The sequence below is a fragment of the Branchiostoma floridae genome, chromosome 12, assembly GCF_000003815.2.
Source record: "Branchiostoma floridae strain S238N-H82 chromosome 12, Bfl_VNyyK, whole genome shotgun sequence".
In the NCBI taxonomy this organism is placed as follows: domain Eukaryota; kingdom Metazoa; phylum Chordata; class Leptocardii; order Amphioxiformes; family Branchiostomatidae; genus Branchiostoma; species Branchiostoma floridae.
In genome coordinates this window covers 4,503,206-4,524,420 of record NC_049990.1, presented here as the reverse complement: position 1 = coordinate 4,524,420, position 21,215 = coordinate 4,503,206, and the positions used below count along the sequence as shown (strand labels likewise).

At 40.0% G+C, this 21,215-nt stretch overlaps 1 protein-coding gene across 4 annotated transcripts in view; it reads right to left on the bottom strand.

The window, feature by feature from the left end:
* Window positions 1-3,614: 3,614 nt before the first annotated feature.
* LOC118427760 (glycerophosphodiester phosphodiesterase domain-containing protein 5-like) overlaps window positions 3,615-21,215 on the bottom strand; it is an 80,111-nt gene continuing 62,510 nt past the window's right edge. For 3 of the 4 annotated variants that reach the window (XM_035837684.1, XM_035837686.1, XM_035837685.1), the window contains exons 2-16: window positions 15,129-15,203; window positions 14,300-14,447; window positions 13,719-13,822; window positions 13,184-13,277; window positions 12,781-12,840; window positions 12,192-12,290; window positions 11,480-11,573; window positions 10,281-10,426; window positions 9,800-9,882; window positions 9,266-9,416; window positions 8,667-8,888; window positions 7,632-7,789; window positions 7,019-7,166; window positions 6,432-6,514; window positions 3,615-3,984 (exon numbers count right to left, since the gene is read on the bottom strand). In XM_035837684.1, the coding sequence (XP_035693577.1) occupies window positions 3,750-3,984; window positions 6,432-6,514; window positions 7,019-7,166; window positions 7,632-7,789; window positions 8,667-8,888; window positions 9,266-9,416; window positions 9,800-9,882; window positions 10,281-10,426; window positions 11,480-11,573; window positions 12,192-12,290; window positions 12,781-12,840; window positions 13,184-13,277; window positions 13,719-13,822; window positions 14,300-14,447; window positions 15,129-15,166 (1,863 nt within the window). In that variant the 5' untranslated portion in view covers window positions 15,167-15,203 and the 3' untranslated portion in view covers window positions 3,615-3,749. Of the gene's footprint in view, window positions 3,985-5,274; window positions 5,461-6,431; window positions 6,515-7,018; window positions 7,167-7,631; window positions 7,790-8,666; window positions 8,889-9,265; window positions 9,417-9,799; window positions 9,883-10,280; window positions 10,427-11,479; window positions 11,574-12,191; window positions 12,291-12,780; window positions 12,841-13,183; window positions 13,278-13,718; window positions 13,823-14,299; window positions 14,448-15,128; window positions 15,204-21,215 lie in introns of all 4 variants that reach the window. The other variant, XM_035837687.1, reaches the window with a different exon arrangement.

The following is a 21,215-nucleotide window of genomic DNA, read 5'->3' as shown; positions in this document are numbered from 1 at the left end:
CAGCATATGTATGAGTCTACTGTGGGATACAAAATACCAAACACATCATTTGCGGTTCCAATATGGAAGACCTATGTACAAAATGTATATATTACAGTTCTTAACCCTTTTGCATTGATGCATTTTGACCATCGACGCTGCATCAAAAGAGTAAATACAAAACCACCACGGTATCAAACCAATGGAAAAACGATGGTTTAAATATCGCTTGTCATTTCTTGTAGACATACCGGGGCTCGAAATACTTTCCTACAACCTGCAATACGCAGAGGAAAGTTTGTGCAAATTAAGATTTGAGCTAAACTTTGCGATCTCTAAAAAAAGCCTGCTTTTGTGTTATGAATCATGCTTATCAGCCAAAACTGCTAGTGTATTGCAAAGGCCAATGCATGTCAAAATTTTTCTTGCTTCTCTCTCTCTCTCTCTTTCTCTCTCTCTCTTTGTCAGTGAGTCAAAAAGACTAGAATCTGTAAACTACACATGATACAAGCTAGTCAATAGTTTTAAAGTCCATCAGAAAGCAGTGGAAGGGCCAAAACACCAGTTATGATATACAGTATTTAAGTTTTTTATCTCCATGAAAAATGGAGATATAGTTTTGGGTCTGTCTGTTTTTCCAGATATTTGTAGTCAGCATAACTCGAGAACCTCTGGATGGATTGCGATAATATTTTCTCAAACTGCAACATCGCAGGTTATGGAAAAAAAAGCATTTCGAGCCGCACACACGCACGCCGTCATGCACAATCACAACAACAAGGCCACGGAACAACAGAGCTACACAAGCTTTTAACAAGCTCCAATGTCCCTGCTGTGTAGAATTTTAAAAAAACACCCCTATTCAAAGTGGTACAGCCTGAATTTCTAAAGATGGCAGACCTATTGTGGGATGTACCACTGTTGATCACAGGGTGAACTTTCTTGTGCGCATGGAATGAACCAACAACTTATCCATACTAAAATTTTATGATGAAAAATATTATAATGGCAGAAATACAATCATTGTGCATGTAAAACAAAAAGAGCTCCGTAATACTCTAACCTTGCAAAACTCCAATTACCAATTTAGATGCTGAGCTTAGAATGTGTTTACTTATCAAAATTAAGATTACTTTCAAAATCTGCAAAATGAAATTGTTACATCTATGCCATTCATGATTGGAAATGAAACCCTAAGGTACAGTTGGTCATTCCAAGGCCACAGCCAGGGACGGGGGAGCTTTTGTCTGTACAAGCGAGCATATCAAGTGGAACTGCCCCTGGATGGACCCAAGAAAGACATCTGAGAACACACCAACTCCGTCTTATAGATGACATCACCCTTAAGAAGTCTTGACCTTGGTTCTGTCTTAAGGAAAAACAAGAACTTCAGAAGAAGAAGTCCAATCCTTGTGCTAGACAACAGTTCAACTTTTTCATGAAGAACTAAAATTCCTTCCCTTCGGAAGATTTGCAATGATACGTGATAGAGATTATTGTACCCTTGTTTCAAGTAAATGTCTCGCCATCTAATCATACCAATATCGATTCTTAATCGTTCAAAAATTCTTAATTGTCTATTGATGCCTATAAAATCTTGTCTTTTTCATCTCACATGATCATCAACATCAACACCAAGGAGGTTAAAAAAGCTCCTTGTCAACATCTAGGAACTTGTATGATATTTCTTTCAGACAGTCTTATTTCTTTTTTCACTATCAAATTAATTTGGGGCCTTATGGAGATGTCATCCATAAAATCACGTTAGTGTGGACCTCATCTAGTGTAATCAGATTGGAGGTGTAGCTGCCATATCCCAGTCAGTACTCTCCATCATGGTGTTCTTCTCTTATTTACATCATCGCACATACATGGGGGAGGGGGGCAGTGGAAGAATAACAGGCAAACCCCGATCGCATGTCCGTTTTCTTCAATACATGTCATCGTCTTTTCCTTATCTACATGACTTGTATGTTAGGCCACGCCATTTTGTTTTGTTGGTTCTTGGCAAAAATTCAGCAAGCAGAGAAGGCGAAAAAATATCATAGAGTAGGAAATCTTGCATCAGATTCTGACTATATGCACTCCCCAAAACTTTGTGCAACATTAGGTACAGAATTCCGTTTCTCTGTTTCATGAGAATACTCCTGTCACTACTACAGAAGCCATTTAATTGCACTGGGTGCAATTATCCGGGTGTTGTAATGATGCAAAGTTATCCAGCTGCACCGTATTGGTTCAGAATTTGGGGATTCCGTGCAATTAACAGAAGTGTGCGGTAATCCATTGACTGTGCAGTTTTCTAGCATCTACTGTTTTTTTAAAATGTGAGAACCAACAAATTAAATGGGCGTGGCCTTATGCCATACTTTGAGACCTCCCCGACCTAACCTTAATTGTACTACCCTCTTCTGTATCCGTTCCAGACTTGTGCGGTAAAAAACAGAATCAATTTGCATAAACAACAGGTTGAGACATAGCATTGGTTGGAATGTATACTGTTGATTACGTTGATATGACTTCTGATGACTTTAACTATAAATGGCAAAAAAATACAGCATTGATACTTGCATTGAAATTCATTGATCTGTTTGCTACATGCAAAAGCTCTCTTTTTCACGTTTTGAATCAACCGTTACATTTTTTTGACTCATAATCTCTTCATGATTCTCCCAATTCAAGCCAGCTTGAAATCTCAGTTTCCCTTATTATTGTAACAAACTATCTTCTTCAGTCTTTCACAGACACATGCAATGTACATGCATGTTGAACCATCTTATCATCAGTGCAACTTTCCAGATACCTTAATTGTGACAACACATTTTCATAATGTACCTGAACCTGTGTTATGCCATTCCCAAAGACAAAATTTCTTACCAAAGTGAGTAAGTGACACAAAGTAAGAAATCTTAAAAAAAAAAAACACAAAGAGGTATAAGCAACTTAAAAGCACTTTAAAAATGTGTACTATGCCACATCAAAATTACAAACTCAGCAAATTTTATATTTAATAATCATAATAATTATCATAATTATGTACATCGTTTCAGGCAGTTCAGTGCTGGGAAAAAAGGAAAGAAAGAGATGCTGCAAAAAGATATAATATTATGCAAATTAAGTCAGAACCAAAACCTGCTTGAAACCTGAGTGAATCTCTCCCCTTGTTGCACAGATATCTTTCATCTCCACCCATTTTACATACTTTGTACAATATACATGTTGATATCCATACAAACACTTTCTTGTGTTGACAATTTTTTTTCACAATGCTTTCTGTAAACAACACTTAAAGTTTGGAAAAACATCAGGGATTTAGAAATCCACTATAAGAAAATTAAAAAAAATATCATTGTGTGTGTGTGTAATAACCAAAATGAAGCAAGATGAAATATTGTGAACTATTCACTTGAACCTAAAATGTAGGGGCTAATATACAAAATGTAATCTACTTCTTGCCTACAGAATAGAATTTGAAACAAGCTTTTTACCCAGTAACATGACATGAAATGGACCTTTCTTTTCATTTCCCTTGAAACACACTCAAACATAACTTGTGGGGCTAATTTCATATGAAATGATCTTAAATGAGGGGGTAATCTGATTATTGCCTACAGAATAGAATTTGAAACAAAATATAAAATGAAATGATGGACTTTTTTTCAGTGTCCTTGAAAGATAGACATTGTTGTTTCATAATCATGAAATGATCTTAAAAGAATTTTTCCAAACTTAAAGCGTTAACAACCAGATTTACATTTGACTTCACAACGTCACAACTCCACTGCCACCTCTTCGTGCTGTACAACAGGTAGGTCCATGTCGAACGCGAGCGTCCCGCCGAGAGACGCGCTCCCCAACCCTTCATCTTCCTCTTCCTCCATCACATCTGCGGGATTGTCAGACAGGAGCCTTCTGCGGGGGTTGTCGTGGGAGGGGAAAGACTCCTCCTCAATCGTCTCTAGGCGAACGTTTTCCACATGGTTTCTACGACAGGCTTTCCGCCTCCTGCACAAAAAGTAAGAAGAAATGCAATTTCTTAACAGATTACAGATTGAAGAATAAAGAAGAAATATGATTTTGTAACAGATTACGGATTAAGGAATAAAGACTGAGACTATTTTTCCACGGAGTTTGCTAAAGATATATAAAAAAACATGTTTATCATTTGAAAATATGTAGCCAAATGGCTACTTCTGCTAAAGCTTAAAGACAAGACTGGAACTATCTGTAGTTGTAATAATTTTGATCCTGCCAAAAATTCTTTTATCAATTTAAAAAAAAAAAAGAGACTCATGAAAAAAGTAAAGACTCATGAAAAAGTACATCATTCACCATGATTGAAGTCACTATATACACATGTACACGCTTCCTCCTCCTATATAAAAATCAAGACGAAATTAGAAAAAAAAGTAACTTACGACAAAGCGAAATAGGCTGAAAATGTCTGGCTTTCGCCGTACACATTCATGTACATCTTAACTTATTGTCATTTTGGTAAAAGAACATGAAACACTGCAAAAGACTATCTATAGCAACAGAAACATACTCAACAAAGGTTAGACACAAGAAGAGATGGGAGAACAACATGCAACATTCACAGACAACACTGCACAGCCACAAACACAGACAACTCATGCAGGACATGCAATTCACAGAGGTACAAAATAAACTCAGCTGCTCCTATATCCAGGACGGATGTAACCAAGGAGCTCCTGAAGAACATAATTGTTTACGCTCTGTTCTTCTAATGCAAAGTTTTACGAGGCAAAACTAAACCCTTCTTTTTTTGTGCAGCCTACGTGAAATAGGAAAAAAACCCGAAAAATCAACAACTTTGGTGCAATAAATTAAAGCCACACCAATTCCGTTTACCGGTTCTCGGATTTAAAAGCTAATAACTTAAAAGATAGAACTAAAACGAGTCGGGGAGTAATCTGTACTTTGGTAATCTCCAAGCAGATCTTGCGGTGGCATAAGATAATATCATAAGTTTGGGAAGGAGTTTAGAGGGCAGAGGGTTTCATTGGACACCACGGAGATTTACTTTGGTACACTTGAGTTAATTGTTGGTGGTGACAACTTTTTCCTCCCTTCCCTCAGTTTTCCTTTGCATTCTTGATAAAATCTTACTCAAAAACATCCGAGAACCAAGGAAGTCAATTGGTGTGGCCTAATGGTGCAACTTTTTTACATCGAAATAAAAAAACATTTATCGCTCATGTTGACACAAAAAAGGGTGCAAAATAAACAAACAAACAAACAACGATGAATTGACTTCCACCGCCGCCACATCACCTTATGTAGAGTTCAGACCTTCGGTGGAGGCTAACTTTGCAATGCTATAAGGAGGTGATCTTAGACGTGACTATGAGTCGTTCTTTCATGTCGGTCTGAGAGCGATACGTCGACTGGGGCCTCATGTTGTGCAGGGACATGGTGCGGGACGTCTTGAGCTTAGCTTGGCGCCCTCTGTGGATTGCACTGTCCCGCGGAAAGGTCAGAGGCAGCAGGGGAGGGGGGGAGGGGGGCAGAAGACACCCAGAGCATGGTGGTTAGATTGGTTAGTACAGGTTAGTCGGTGAAGAAGACACTGTTACAGTAGTTATATGTACTACCAGCTGCATCACAGACACATACTACAAGCTTAAAGCAGAGCTTTTCTCTAACAAGCCTGGTGGATACTGAATTGCACTCTAGGTAAAAACGTTTGACACCAGCCCTGTTGTAGGAAAGCACATTTCAGATTTAATTTGTTATGGCACTGTCAGTAAGACCTGGGTACCATCCAATTGAAGGCTCCTTACATTCTCTGCTCTGAAAAAATCCAAAGCGTTGAGTGTAAGGTGCCTCAGTCAGAATTAACTGGATGGCAACCAGGCTACAGTGTCAGTAAGGCTTAGATGTAATATGTAGCTTTTATGAATATGTTATCCAAGCAGAAGCAGAAGCAGACATTACAAATCACAGGACAATACACAAAGACACATGTGCATAGAAAAAGGGAAGATACAACTTGTACATGCTGTATGTGGTAACCATAATATGCAGAATTCCCAGAATTTCTATGAGGGCTAAATCCATGTTATGCCTGAGCGTCTTTCTCTCTCTCTCTCTCTCACATACACACACATTGGCAGATTATTTAAGTCAGAGATATCTTTTGAGGTATTAACATACATACTCATAATTCCACCAGGTGTGATTATACCCCCACCTCAAAAAACGTTAGTATAGAGGTCTTCCCAACAAGATTGCCTTGAACACCGAATGTTACATATCTTAAATGTAATACAATAATATTTAGGTGTTGAAGACAATCTTGAGAAGTCTTCTATAATAACGTTTTTTGAGGTGGCAGGATAATGACACCTGGTGGAATTATGAGAATGCATGTTAAATGCTAACAGTGCAATTAGGATGACGATGATAAAGAAATTAGTCCTGTGAGTTACCTTTGTACAAGAAAGCAGACGATAATGCAGACACCTGACAGCACATCTGTGGTGATCCACAACACTCTGTAGTGAAACGGGTTCTGAAAAATACAAGTAAGACTAGAGTTAAAGAGGTTGTAATGGTAAGATTTTGTTATGATGGCAAAGCATTCTTGTAAATATGTCTGCTATTTTGACAAACAGAAAATTACTCAAAAAGTAAAACATTTTTAAATTGTTTAATATGTTGAGTCATCGCCTAAAAAATATCGTACTGATTCTGCTTTGTCACCCCAAGTTACTGTAAATGCAGAAACTTTCGCGGTGATTAAATGTTCGCGGTTTTCACCGTGGCTGTTCACCGCGATCTTAAAACCACTGCAAACATTTTTCTATGGCAGTAAGAGACTACACTGGATGGTGCTACCACGAACTTAAAACCACTGCGAAAAAGTCCTTTTTCCTGCTACCGCAAAATTAAATCCCTGCAAACTTAAATGCATTTACAGTCACTGTATGTTTATGAAATATTCTGTACAACTTTGATATATCATACAAATTAAGACTAAAGCACAGCAATTATCCATGGCTCGGACTTGACTCACCATGCGCCACACCGGACTATTGAGATTTCTGACGAGGTTGACTCCGTTGGAGACGACAGTGTCGGCCCCCGAGCACCACAGGTAGGAGAAGAGCCAGTTGGAGTGCACGATGTAGGTCACGGTGCTGATATTGTTTTTGCTATAAAGACTGAAAATCAAAAACAATGTAGCTTCAATTACAAGCTTAACTGGAAAGTTCCTCTGTGTTGGTAGAAGTCATTCTGAATAAAGTAGTAGTTGTACACAATATGCACACAAAATACCCACCCACACATTCAAACACGTACAAACACACAAACACATACATGCACACGCGCACATCTACACACACACACAGACACACACAAACACACACATACATGTACATAGTATTACACACACAGACACACAGACACAGACACACACACACATAAATATACAATACACACACACACACACAGACAGACAGAGAGACACACACACACAGACACACACACATACATGTACATACACACACACACACACACACACAAAAATACACACAGTCACACACACATACACTCACACTCACATACACATAGCAATAGACCACAAGGGTGGCTTAATCTTAAAGTACTTAAGATTAGGTAAATACCTGTAATCTCCTTGGCTGAATCGTCTGTAGTCCAGGTCAAGGACAGTCAAGGAACTTTTTTTCATGAAGCTGGGACTCATCTTGTCCCTCACCCCTTGCTTTAGAAAAGGTGCCCTTCTCATAATGTTGAGCCTATCGGTACCCGTCAACCAAACAACCTATGAGAGAACAAGATGGCGGAATTCGAATGAAAGTTCATCTGTGTTGGTAGAATCCATTGATATTGGAGTTTGGATACGGAGCAGGATGACTTTGTGAGGGGGTTGTACCAAAGGAGGAACATCAAATTTCTTTGAACACTGATGGTAGATTCTGTCTTCCTGTACCCTGGGAAAACGCAGACTCCTACGAGGCGTGCAAGGTTTTACCGATCCCCACCACACGCGCACACAGCACCTGCCGCCCAACACCCGCCGGCCCGACGAACAAGCTGGCCTCAACTATGGCTTGCCTCTCACACAGTCTGGAGAAGCCATGCATTCACGCTGTCACACCTGTCCAGTGCCATGATCTATGGTCGGGGGCCAGCTGGTAGTGGGGCGGGTGTATAGTTGCGGGAGGGCGCGTGTTAGGCAGGGGATCGGTAACTCTTCTTTGCAAAGCTTCTTCGAGCTGGTTTCCCAGGAGTCTTCCAGCCACTTTTGATTCACTTCTGACATCATCACACTTATGGCTTCTGGAAAGTCAGCGCATGCAGTGATGAAGGTTGGCTAGATTGACTGAAAATTTATGGCGAGTGTTTCTTTCGTGTTGGAAAAAAGCTCAAAATTTGGCTCTCAAGATGGTGAAGTATTCACTTGTTGTTGAATTTGGAAAGAATTTAAAGGCCATTTCAAGGGGGACTAAACTCCGGAGAAAGATAGATAAATGGTTAATTGAATTTAAAAAAAATCATTTCCATCACACGAAAATCATTTCCATCACTAACAGCTGAAACATTGAATAAAAGGTATGTTTTAAAGCTACATGTAACACATTAAAAGTGTTAAGGTGGCATAACAATGATGAATTAACATCTAAAACATTTGCACTTACACTGCTCTGAGGTAGTCCGGAATTCAGCACAAAATTCAGGGTGTAGTTTGCAAAGTTCTTGTGGAATGGATGACCCCTGGGCGGGGGGTAAAGGTCAAAGATCACCCTGACGTTGTACTTATTGGCAAGTTGTAGAAAATCTTGGAAGGTTCCGACAGACTGGTTGGCGATCAGGGCTCTTCTCCTGGCCGACATGCCCCCCACCGTGCCAAATGGGTCAGTCTGCGTAAAAGATGGACATGATCAGTATAATGTAAAAAAAAAAGGAAAGTGATCTCAATCCAATTTCAGCTCGCTAAAGAGCTCAGGTCTTCCACTGGTCATGAGAGAAAGGAAAGATGCTATATGTCACTGTACCAGGGAAATTCCCCTAGCTCTTTTTGACAAGCACAGTGAACAGTGGACAACAGCTTAATGTCCCGTCCTAAGGACTGTAACCCTTTCGGGTAGCGTCTATGTCAGGTGATTGACACAACCAGAATCAAAGTTATGGCAGGGCCACTAACCACTGCACTACGCACAACTAAAATAAGCTTTCATATTGTCTTATACTGTAACAGTTACAGTAATTGTAGATAAAGAAGTTCTTAGGAAGTTACCTGGAGAAACCATTTGCCAGCGTTTAACCTCTTGAGCTCTGATATGTTGAAGGTGGCTGCGTTGTCGTTTACCCTGTTGGGAAAAACTTCCGCGATGTTGGTGGTTCTCCTCAAGTCACCATCGTGCATCAGGAATGGCACTCCATCGATACTGGGGGAAAGAACAAAATAGGAGTTATCAATCATTGTAATCATTAAGGGCAACAACTGTGTGAAATCATGAAGTCACATTAGGGTTGTAGTGCCAGCAATATGGTTAGGGTTCTTGTGCCAGCAAAACAGTTATTAAGTAGAATACAAGTTCATCAACAAAACACTGGTTTCTAGTTGCTCAAGACATTTTTTGATGGGGAAACAGAAAAACTTGTATCAGCTGCATGTTTGCCAGTATTTTACAATTATTGCAAAACTGTGCTGCCATTTCAATTTTTTCCTTCAAATATTTTCCACTATGAGGCAAAAATTTGTCATATCTGTCACCCTAAAAGTAAGAAAATTGTTTCTATATGACTTTCCATACAGAAGCTCAGTTACCTTATTTGGACATCTGTCTCTATCATGGTGGCATTGTTGTCTATTGCAGTTTGAAACGACAGTAATGTGTTCTCAGGGGCAAGCTGGTGACAGAAAGAAGGCGTCATGTAAGAAATGATAAAAAAAGATCATATTTAGATATTTTAAGTACTGAGACATTTCAGCCTTTTCTTTTTTCCTTCCTACTTTGTAATACTTACATCTTACATTCTTATAATACAAATAATTCTACCTGAAGTTAACGGACAATTTTGACACAGATTGAAATAAATTTAATGAAGTAGTACATCATCAGACATGCAAATGACAACTTGAAGTCAAAATCTGATTCAACAGTAAAAAAAAAGGAAAATGTCTTCAATATGAAAATCAGAAATTATATGGCATCTACACTGTCAATGCTCATTTACCCTACATGTACCTTCAAACTGTTAATAGTACTTTCTCACTATGGATAGCTTTAAAAACGTAATGTACTGACCATAGGGGCTCCCCTGTGTCCCCCTATTTTGGGTTTTTGGGGCTGCTGGTCCACAGTGATGAAACATGGTGATGTGATGAACAGCGGTGCAACATACAGTCCCCCCATCACCCCCAGGTAAAAAACAAACCAAAATATCTGTAGAGCTGAGAAAAAACAAGAAACTTTCATTTGTAAATAAGAACATGATCAGCGATCAACAACTGCACAAGAATACAGTCCCCCCATCACCTCCAGGTAAAAACAAACCAAAATATCTTTAGAGCTGCAGGATAAAACAAGACAAGTTCATCAGTAGATTAGATAATGATCATTGATTAACAACTACAGTCTGCCACCTGCACAATATAGCTAATATATGCACACAGTTCCCCCATCACACCCAGTAAAAAACAAACGTTATCTGTAGAGTTGCGGGAAAAACAAGACAACTTCTCCAGTGAATTAGATAATGATCAGTAATAAACAACTGAACAAGTCTTAGAATACAGTCTCCTATCACCCCAAGGTAAGAAAACAAACCCAAAGTACATCTGTAGAGTTGGGAAAACAGAATTAAGTTTCATTCATCAAGAGTTATATATTTGATCTACTTCACATTGTTTGAAAATTGTTTTCTTAGCATTGCACAATTACCAGGTACCTCGGACTTTGTATTCCTTTGGATCAACACAAGGTAGAAATGAAATTTCTGCATTTTTTGCCAATCCATCTTTCAGCAAATTTTGACAGTCTCTACAGAAATCCAGACTATGGCTGACTCACTATGTCAAACATGTACATTCGCCCGTAGTTACTACATCGACGAAACATGTACATTACCATATGCCTGCATGATTCCAGTACAGGGTCACAGGTACCTGGAAGTCTGCAGTATGTTTTTTTTGCTACATGTACGTGGTATTGTGAATTTTCTCACAGTGCGCGTGGGATTGGTTAAAGGTTGTTTCTAAAGTCAAATGTACAGACTCTGATGTAGTTAGTCTTGTATACATGGATTCTGAAATAGGATTTTAAAACACATGTGGATACTCCTCCAAACAATTTCCTTTGTAGCAAAATGGACCATTGTTTTGAATATTGCCCTTCACAGATACTCAGGTCCAGATTTAGGTCCAGACTTGGATCTGATCCTCTGGACCTGAACTGGACCTGTACCTGAATTTTCTGTACTCAGGCATCCCAACCCTAACACTTACCTAGAGTCCTAACTTGTGCCCACTGCCCTGCTATGACCCAGGAGCACACTGTCATCAGGCCTACAGCACCAAGGTGCAGCCATGGCCCTGTCATCTGGAAAAAACAAAAATTTACATCACAGAAATTCAAACATATTGTTGTAATCTCTCTACTTTCTGCTATCAAGTTCATGTTTTTTTTATGGAAACACAAGTGAAACACTCGAGGTGCCAGTAGAAACAGTCCCTGGGAATGGAACCCGGGTCCGTCATTTCGCAAACCAACACCACTAAGCACCTATCAACCAAAAAGTCTTGACCAGTTGGTCTGGTCAGTTGGTAATGCTTGAACCCCACTGTTACACATCAAGTAGGCAAAAAATTAAAGAGGATTAAATTAAAGTAAAAATATTCCAAATTTATCCCAACACTTAACTTAGAGGCATTGCATAGAAGACAGAAACTGTCAATGTGGCCGAGGAAGAAAACCTTGGACTTATGAACAACTTACCATGGACCATAGTTCTCTTTTTTGACAGTAAGTCCAAATGGTATGAAAATGGACTTACTCAGGGAGGTCTGAAGATGGACTTACACCCTTAATTGGTGTGAAGGACTTACATGTACTCTCTATATTCAAAATGTGGTGGACTTTCTGTGTGAGTAACTCCCCCTCTGGCATAAGTAAGTGGCAGAGGAAACATATATCATATACATCATGTTAGGTACCAACCTGTAGGGATAGCCACGCCAGCCTGAAGCCATCCAGCCATAACTGCTGTATCAACACCACACATGCAGTACAGCCGCACAGGAGTAATACCACCAGGATCTAGAATAATGGGAAGAGAAAAAGAGATATGTGCACATTAACACTTTTACCTTAACCTTAAAATTTTATGTGTAAGTCTAAACAGAAACTGCTACATTAGCAAAACATATCCAGTACAGCCGCACAGGAGTAACACCACTAGGATCTATGGAGGAAAGAAAGAGGACTTTTAGTTTAGTTAAGTCTACTAATATCAGGAAAAACCAGACTTATGTGCATGGCGAAAGAAAAGCAGATCCTGCAAAAAGCAACAGGCCAGAATTAGCTTACAGATGTGCCCTATGTGGCAGAGACTGTCATTTGCATATAATAGGACCGTTGAGCAACAGTCAAAGTTGTATGGCTGATATCAATTAGGATTCTACCATGATCTTTATTAACGGAAGGAGGCCATAGATGAGTCTACTACATAATCATGTCACAGCTACAGCTAATCTATTGTGTGTTACTATAGAGTTTGGAGAATGATCTAAAGATTGAAGCTGCTTACCTTGTGGAGCCAGTGGAGGTACACAGGAATCTCAAAACAGACATGGATGGCAGCTAATAACTGTAACGGAAAGAGAACAAGCAGCACATGTTACAAATGGTTTGCAGAAAAAATTGTCCCGTGTTCCGGACTGGGTGATAATTTTCTGAATAACATGCAGGCTCCTTAGTTGTATCACACAGGCTTCTATCAATTAAATAGAACACACCCCACTGCAAGCAAATGGAATTGATGTCCTTAAAGAATAAAGTTGTTGAAACAATTATTCTATCCTTTTTATGAGTAGTTTGGCAATTAAATCAGTGTTTTCTGACTCACAGTCGGGCTGGGAATGAGGGTGATACGGAATACACCGTGTTGTATTTTTAATCATATGTTTGAACAAGAAACAAAAATGACTCACAAGTAGGAAGACAGCGTATCCAAAGGCAGTGGAAGTGGCTGCCAGGATGACCCAGTACCAGTTCACCCACTTCCCAGTCTGCTGGTAGATCCACCTGGACGTAGAGATTTCATTTAGAGAGTGAGTTTCGGTTCAAAATTGGTCAGTATCAGCTGTGTAGGGAACTGACTGGTACAAGATTCTATTTTTTCATGGAAATCTGAGTCTGAAATCGAATTGAATGATGGAGTAAACATCCTAATATACAACTCAACAATTTGTTCAATTTTTTTGCATTGGAAAGCTCTGAGCCCAAGCTACATTTACCAAGGAACTGATTGGCTATACATGTAGGCCAACTTAAGGTCCTCTATGAAGGCCAGGACAAGTGTAACCCATGCCAGTAGCAATAAATTGGGGTTAAAGTATCTTTCATAGATTTATTTCAGCTGGGATTCAAACCCCAAACCTTGCAGTCTAAAAACATTTAATTTATAACATGCAACTATATATAGCTACACAGTGGCATCTTTTTCAAACTCAGATTCTTCCTCACCAGTTGAAGTCGTCTGCGTCGTTCCAGACCACCAGCCAGAAGTACATCCAGAAGGAGACGAACCCCACCGCCATCAGCATCACTACAAACCAGATACGCTCCACCTGTGGGGGGATGGAGTAAATACATGTTAACTCACTCACTCACAAACAAACAAACAAACACCACCGCCAGCAACATCACCACAAACCAGATATGTTCCACCTGAGGGGGGATGGAGTTATACATGTTAACTCACTCACTCACTCACACTCACTCACTCACTCACTCACTCACTCACTCACTCACTCACTCACTCACTCACTCACTCACTCACTCACTCACTCACTCACTCACTCACTCACTCACTCACTCACTCACTCACTCACTCACTCACTCACTCACTCACTCACTCTTCCTGGCCTGCATGTGACTTTTTTTTAAGCAGCACTACATGCAGCTGAAACTCAACCATCTCTTCTCGTGTGGGTCAACCTGTTGTCATATGACTGATTGACAATACTCAGTAACATGCAGAAACAGGCCTGAGATAGATTATAACAGATAGACAATAAGATAAAATCACCACAGCTGAAACTCACCCATCTCTTCTCGTTGGGGTCGACCTGTTGCCTCCATCGGCAGCCATACAGCCCCAGCACGCAGGTAAAGCAGAACGTCTGGTGCCGCAGGGGGCCGCCCGATACCATGGTGGTATCCTCTCCCTCCCCCTGCCCACCCCCTCGAGACCTGAACAAAGAACAAACAGTTACCAGGATAACAGTGGAACCTCCTCCTGCCCATCCCCTCGAGACTTGTGAATACAACAATGTTCTGTTGTTGCCATGGCTACAGCGGAACCTCTACCTCCCCCTGCCCACCCCCTCGAGACCTGAACAAAGAACAAACAGTTACCATGCCCACCCCTTCAAGACCTGCGGAAACAACAAGGTTCTGTTGTTACCATGGTTACAGCAGAACCTCTCCCTCCCCCTGCCCACCCCCTCGAGACCTACACAGACAATTGTTTATTTGTTTCTTGTCTATCAAAACTTCCCACATAAAGTAATAAGGGTGATAAAGCAAGTGCGACAAACCATACATTCAAGTGCTCTCTCCCAAACAACAGCAGATACTCTGTAACATACTGTAAATGCAGAAATTTTTGTGGTGGTTTTATGTTCACAGTCTTTGCATTGCCAAGTCATCGCAGCTTAAGACCACCGGGAATATTTTTCCATGGCAGTAAGACACTTAGTGTGTACGGTGCTACCACAAACTCAAAACCACCGCAAACAGTCATTTTTCCGCTACTGCGAAATTAAATCCCCACAATGTACATTTTTTTGTATTCACAATACTCTACTCATCATCAAGTGTTTTTGAAACACATCAAGTACATTGACAGTAAAAATGTTAGAATTTCCATACCTTGAGGCAGAAATGGTCACCTGCAGTCGATGGTACATAGAGAGAAAATGGTGGTGGACTCAGCACAGGTCCTCACTGCAACACACGAACAGGGACAAATCATTAGAACAAACTCAACAACAAATTCAAGACAACCTCCACTTCAAAATTCTTACAAAAATGATCAATCATGACATCATCATGGTCACAGAATTTCAAGTAGTACTACTTAAGTCAGCATGAGATCAGATGGATGGCCCAAGATAGGAAAGACTGGAGGAAGTTCATCAGTGCCTTATGCTCCACGAAAGTGAGCTAAAAAGATTAGGTAAGTCATAACAACAGAGGGAAGTCAATTATCACTCATACAAAGGCAACGATTATCTTGCTTTTATATGACTATGAGTAGCATAATGAGTACAACTACTCATGATTGGCAAATCTGCAGGTATAGCAATACGCAGAGTTAAAACAAGTGTGTTTTGGGACCAGAGCTCAAGAGGAAAAGTTTAAGAAAAAAAAAAACACTTTTATCAATTCTCTTGCTATAAGCAGCTCATAATATATGTCATCCTATCATGTGAGATATCTTATACTACATGACATTGTATTCCTCAGAGTTCCTTCTTGCCTATTGCTTAAGGAATATAAGTCTCCTGGTGTACCTCAAAATAATCTTAGTACACATAGCATCTCATCTGTCATCATTGACATCATGAAAGAAAAAATCCTATAATGTGATATGTTTTATACTATTCCTCGGAGTTCTTCTTTGTCTATTACAAGTATAAGTCTCCTGTTGTACCTCAAAATAAACTTAGTACAGATAGCATCTCATCAAGAGAGAGAAAAATCATCCTATCATGTGAGGTGTTTTATACTATTCCTCAGAGTTCCTCCTTGCCTATTACTTAACACTGGTTCACCTTTATCCGAGGGTAACCTATATTCGTTGTTTATAAGAAAAAACTTATTTAGTGATATGAAGTTGACGGACGGTGCTTTCAAATTGGAGCATTGTGAAAATATTGCAAATTTGAAATCACTGTCCGCAGACTAAATACAGTCAAACCTGTATTAGCGGCCACCTTTGCATAACGGCCACCTGCCCATAGTGGCCACTTTTTGTCGGTCCCTTGGATTCGTAATGATTAAGAAATAGGCTTAGCGGCCACCTGTCCAACGCGGCCACGGCCACACGATTTCCGGTCCCGCAGGTACAAAAACACTGCCGATTACGGCCACGCGGACCGCTGATCTATGTTTCGGCACGCGTTCGGCCATATACAGCTGCCGTATCGTCACCCTACGCCGGATTTAAAACCTCTTTGATTCATTTTCAAAACAAAACTTCGTAAACTGGCGCTACCCATACCCGCCGACAAGCGAGGTCATATAAGGTCAATAGACGACACCAATATTACAGAGGTAAATTGTGTTAAAGTTACGTTCTAATACACTATCGCTTAGGTTAATTTTTATCACAAAAACTTTCTAAATGAATTGTTACAAAGACAAAATGATATGAACTTCAGACTATGGTGGATTTTATTCTTACATTTATTAAGAGATAAGTCTAAAATGACGAGACTTTTCTTGTGAGTACCACATTAGCATAATGGGCGAACCTGACGTGTGAACGCGGGAGGGAACACACGGACGGCGAAGTATCAAAGGATACAGGACGAAAGATCAAAGAAATATGACGATACCGGTCTCTTCAGACAATATCAACTGTAGAACATTTAAAACTTTTTATAGCTTTTGTTTTCTTAATACATATAGTGTAAATCATTGCAGCACATGTACAGTACTGTATTATGTGAATAAAGATCAGTGGGTACTAAAACCATGTGTAACTTATTGCTTGTGGTCAATTAATTAGCATATTCTCTATAGTGGCCACCTCTCTATAGTGGCCAATTTTGACCAGTCCCTTGAGTGGCCGCTATAGACAGGTTTGACTGTACTCCTAAATGTGCTATTTTCAAAGACAACGGATAAAGGTCACCCCAAGGATAAAGGTGAACTAGCATTAAGTATAAGTCCCCTGGTGTACAGATAGCATCTCATCAAGAAGAGAAAAATCCTGCAAGTTCAGCAAATCCCGACCGTGGCGATGGATTATCACCGCATGTTGTACGTCTCTGTCAGATATCTGCACACCCTGCCAAGAGCCGCAGTTCCAACTCACATAAGATAAAATCTATCAGGGCTCAAAATGCAACCTGCATATGCAGGTTAGTGCAGGTAAAATTAGAGCTGTGCAGGTATTTCTGGTGTCAACCAGCACCTATAACCTGCACTGGTCAATGTACAGGGTTTATACATAATGCCATATGGTGTAGGTGTATGTGGATTGTTATCAACTGCATTGGCTGATACCACCTATAGAAGTATAGAAGAAAAAATAGCAATGGTTCCTAAACAATTTTAGTAGGATCCATATTTCCTAAACTCAGAGTGGTGCAGGTAAAATTTGTCTGGTGCAGGTTATTTTCAACAGTTACCTGCACCAGTGCAGGCATGCAGAAAAAAGTATTTCGAGCCCTGCCGGTATATCTGCACACCCTGCCAAGAGCCGAGGTACAAACTCACAAAAGATAAGATCTATACTGTGCCATGGGCGGCCTTAATCACATTCTGACTCTCCATGAATCTCTTCCTATAGGCATTCAGTTCTCTCTCTAGAGTCTGGTTATCAGTATTCTGGGTAAGTGCAAGGCCTTGGCATTGTAAACTATCCTCAGTTATGATCATGACAGATAAGGTCCTCCCAGCCCCCTGCTATAAGACAAGGTTTGCTTATCTTTTGGGGGAGGGGGGGGGGGAGAATATTAAAGTAAAGGCTTGTGGGCATTTAAAGACGTGTGGTGCCCCCATACCGACGTGCCAACAAATTTCCTTTGCACCATTTAGGCCATTAACCAAGGAAATACTTTGGTACAACCTTAACGCCCATAGAAAGTTAGTACAGAACCTGATACTAAAACGATAAAGACATATAGTGCACTCACACAGATGTGCCACCAGCCGTAACCAAATTTTCTTTGCACCATAACATCTCCCCTTAGACTATTTACTAGGCCATAAACCAAAAAAATATTTTGACACAGCCTTAAAGTCACCTTAAAGCTGGTAGAGAAACTTGATAGAGACATATAGTGCCCCCATACAGACGAGCCACCAGCTGTAACCAAAATTTTCTTTGCACCAACAGATTCCACTTAGACTATCCAGGCGATAAACCAAGGAAATATTTTGGTACAGCCTTAAAGGTCCCACAAAAAGGCATACGGAGGCAAAGGCAAACACCTATACGGATGTGCCACCAGCCAGAACCAATTTTTTCTCGCACCGTACTATCCCCTCTTGCACTATCTGGCCTTCTAGGCCATAAACCAAGGAAACATTTTGGTATAGCCTTAAACTTTAAAGGCACCTTAAAGCCGGTAGAGAAACTTGATAGTGACATATGGTGCCCTCATACTGACGAGCCACCAGCTGTAACATCCTCCACCTGGTGTCTCTAACTCTCACACAAGATTTATGGTTCCACGTCTCAGCAAGGCTTGGGTGGAAATGGGAGTAAAGATGGGTCTATACACGGCTTTAGCTCGCTGGAAAGGTAATATTCTAGATGTCAGCACAAGGGGACAGGTTCTAATGTAAGAGGAACATTTCCCTGTGCTTTTTGACAAGCTCAGCAAATAGTAGACTCAAGATGAATGTAGTACCCAAGGCAATAAGGGGCTGAGCAGGGTTGTAGCCAGCCCAAAATCATTTTCCGTCCCCTCGATTTTGAAAGGCTTTGGCACAGCATTCCTAGGGGGAATTTTGAAAAATCTAAATTCTGGGATGGAAATTTGGTTGTTGGGACAAACAAAACTTTTGTCAAGACATTTGTCAAAAAACTTTAAAGTCATGACATGAACCATTCAAGTCAGGTGAGGCAGCTAAAATAAAAACTACTTAGTTTTGAAATCGCCATTGAATCACCACAGCAGTTATATAACTCTGACACCTGAGGACTAGTTTTAACAACTAACTCCCTTTGATATAATACAAACATGTTATAAATACAGCTAACTGAGCTACACATAATTCAAAAGCACAGTTTGATCAATTGAGTCTAACTCTAACATTGCCAACAAAAGACAATGCAATGTGATGCAACTCTGAGACCTGAAGACTAGCTTAAACAACTCCCTGTAATATAATACAAACATGTTATAAATACAGCTAACTGAGCTACACATAATTCACAAACACACTTCAATTGAGTCTGTTCTAACATTGTCAACAAAAGACGACGCAATGCAATACAACGCCTGAGGACAGGTCTAAACAACTCACTGTAATAAAAACTCAAAGATGTGATAAATACAGCTAACAGTCCACATTTTTCACCAGCATACCTCTATCTGACGGGACAATATTGAGAGCTCTTCCCTAATCCGATGTTTAAGTATTGTGTTTGCCAGAATCGATACCTGTGGTTAGATCCCTGCCCCGAGGACACTGATATCATCGGTAAGACCAGAAGCTCCGAAGCCACCGAGAATAAAACCGGATTATGTGAGATTCAAATTCTGGTTTGATGAATGGAGTACAGAATGTTTTTGATTTAGCCAAGATGGCCCGCAGACAAACTACTGTAAGTTGTGGAACTTGTTTATTGCCATACATACAATGCATTGAATTCTCTGGAACAAGAGTGACTTTCTCTGTAATTACATACATTTTGGATAAGCAAGCTTATACCATGTTCATTCTAGATTAAGTAACTGTCATACCCAACTGAAAGACTGCAGTAAGTTGTGAAAATTGTTGGATGCCAATAAACATGCACACTTCATTGGGTGCATTAAACAAGGACTTTCTCTGTAGCCCTTATATACGCATGTTTATACCATGTTCACCATAGAAGTAAATTAAGCAACAGGGAGTTGCTTTGAGGCTCTGTAAAAACTATAAGCAACCATATAAGAATCACTAAAACTTGTTAGCAATGTTAGCAAATTTTAAGATTGTACTTGAAAGAATTTCTCTTTTTTGCTTTCACTTGCAGCAAAAGTTTGGAGATTGAATTCAAGGATGGTGCACGACATATGTGCTCAAGACTTGTGAAACTTGGTTTCTAAGACAATTCTTTACAAACAAATTTGAAAATCACACGCATACATTATGTGTCCTTGAAGAGGTACTTATAAATTGCTTTTCCTTACTGTCTTGATTCCAACAAATTGACTAGATTGCTACTACTTGAAGCACACGTTTGGAGATTGAATTCAAGACATAAATGCTTGAAACTTGCTCAATTTTGTCTACAACGTACAGTTCTCTACTTTAAAACCCAAATGCATAAGGTGTCCTTGAACAGCTAAATTGCTTTTGCTTCATGTCCTTGGAAGGAAGAAGAAAGATATGAGGCTTTACACCATATGTCCTAAAGCCATCTGTTTTCTGAAATTGCATTACAAGGGTGTTAACATCTAGGGAGATGTGAATGACTGGTGGAGACCAGTAAGGCTTAGGAATTAACACCCTGTAATGTAATTGGCGGCGATATTTCTCGCTGATGGTGTTAAGCTACATATTGGAAGAGTAAATGGAAAGGAAGGCTGCCCATGTATCACAACATGTACTTCAGAACCAAGAAGAGTGTAGTAGTGGAACTATCCTATGAGCTATAGGCTTGTGAATGACTAGTTAAGACAAGTAATACTTAGGAATTAACACCCTGTAATGTAATTGGTGCCTATATCTCTTGCTCATGGTGTTAAGCTACATGCTGGAAGAGTGAGTGGAAAGGAAGGGTGTCCATGAATCACTACTTGTACTTCAGAACCAAGGACAGTGTAACAGTGCAACTATCCTATGAGCTAAGCTTTTGAATCACTAGTTGAGACTAGTGAGGCTCAGGTATGGTAGTATGGAGTATGGGAGTCATACACACATCACTACCAGCAGACTAGCCCACTGCTGTAGCAGGTATGGTAGGTATAGTAGTATGGAATATGGGAGTTAAACACAAATCACTACCAGCAGACTAGCCCACTGCTGTAGTGTCTTGCACAAATGTGTGCATCTCTAACTTTATATCCC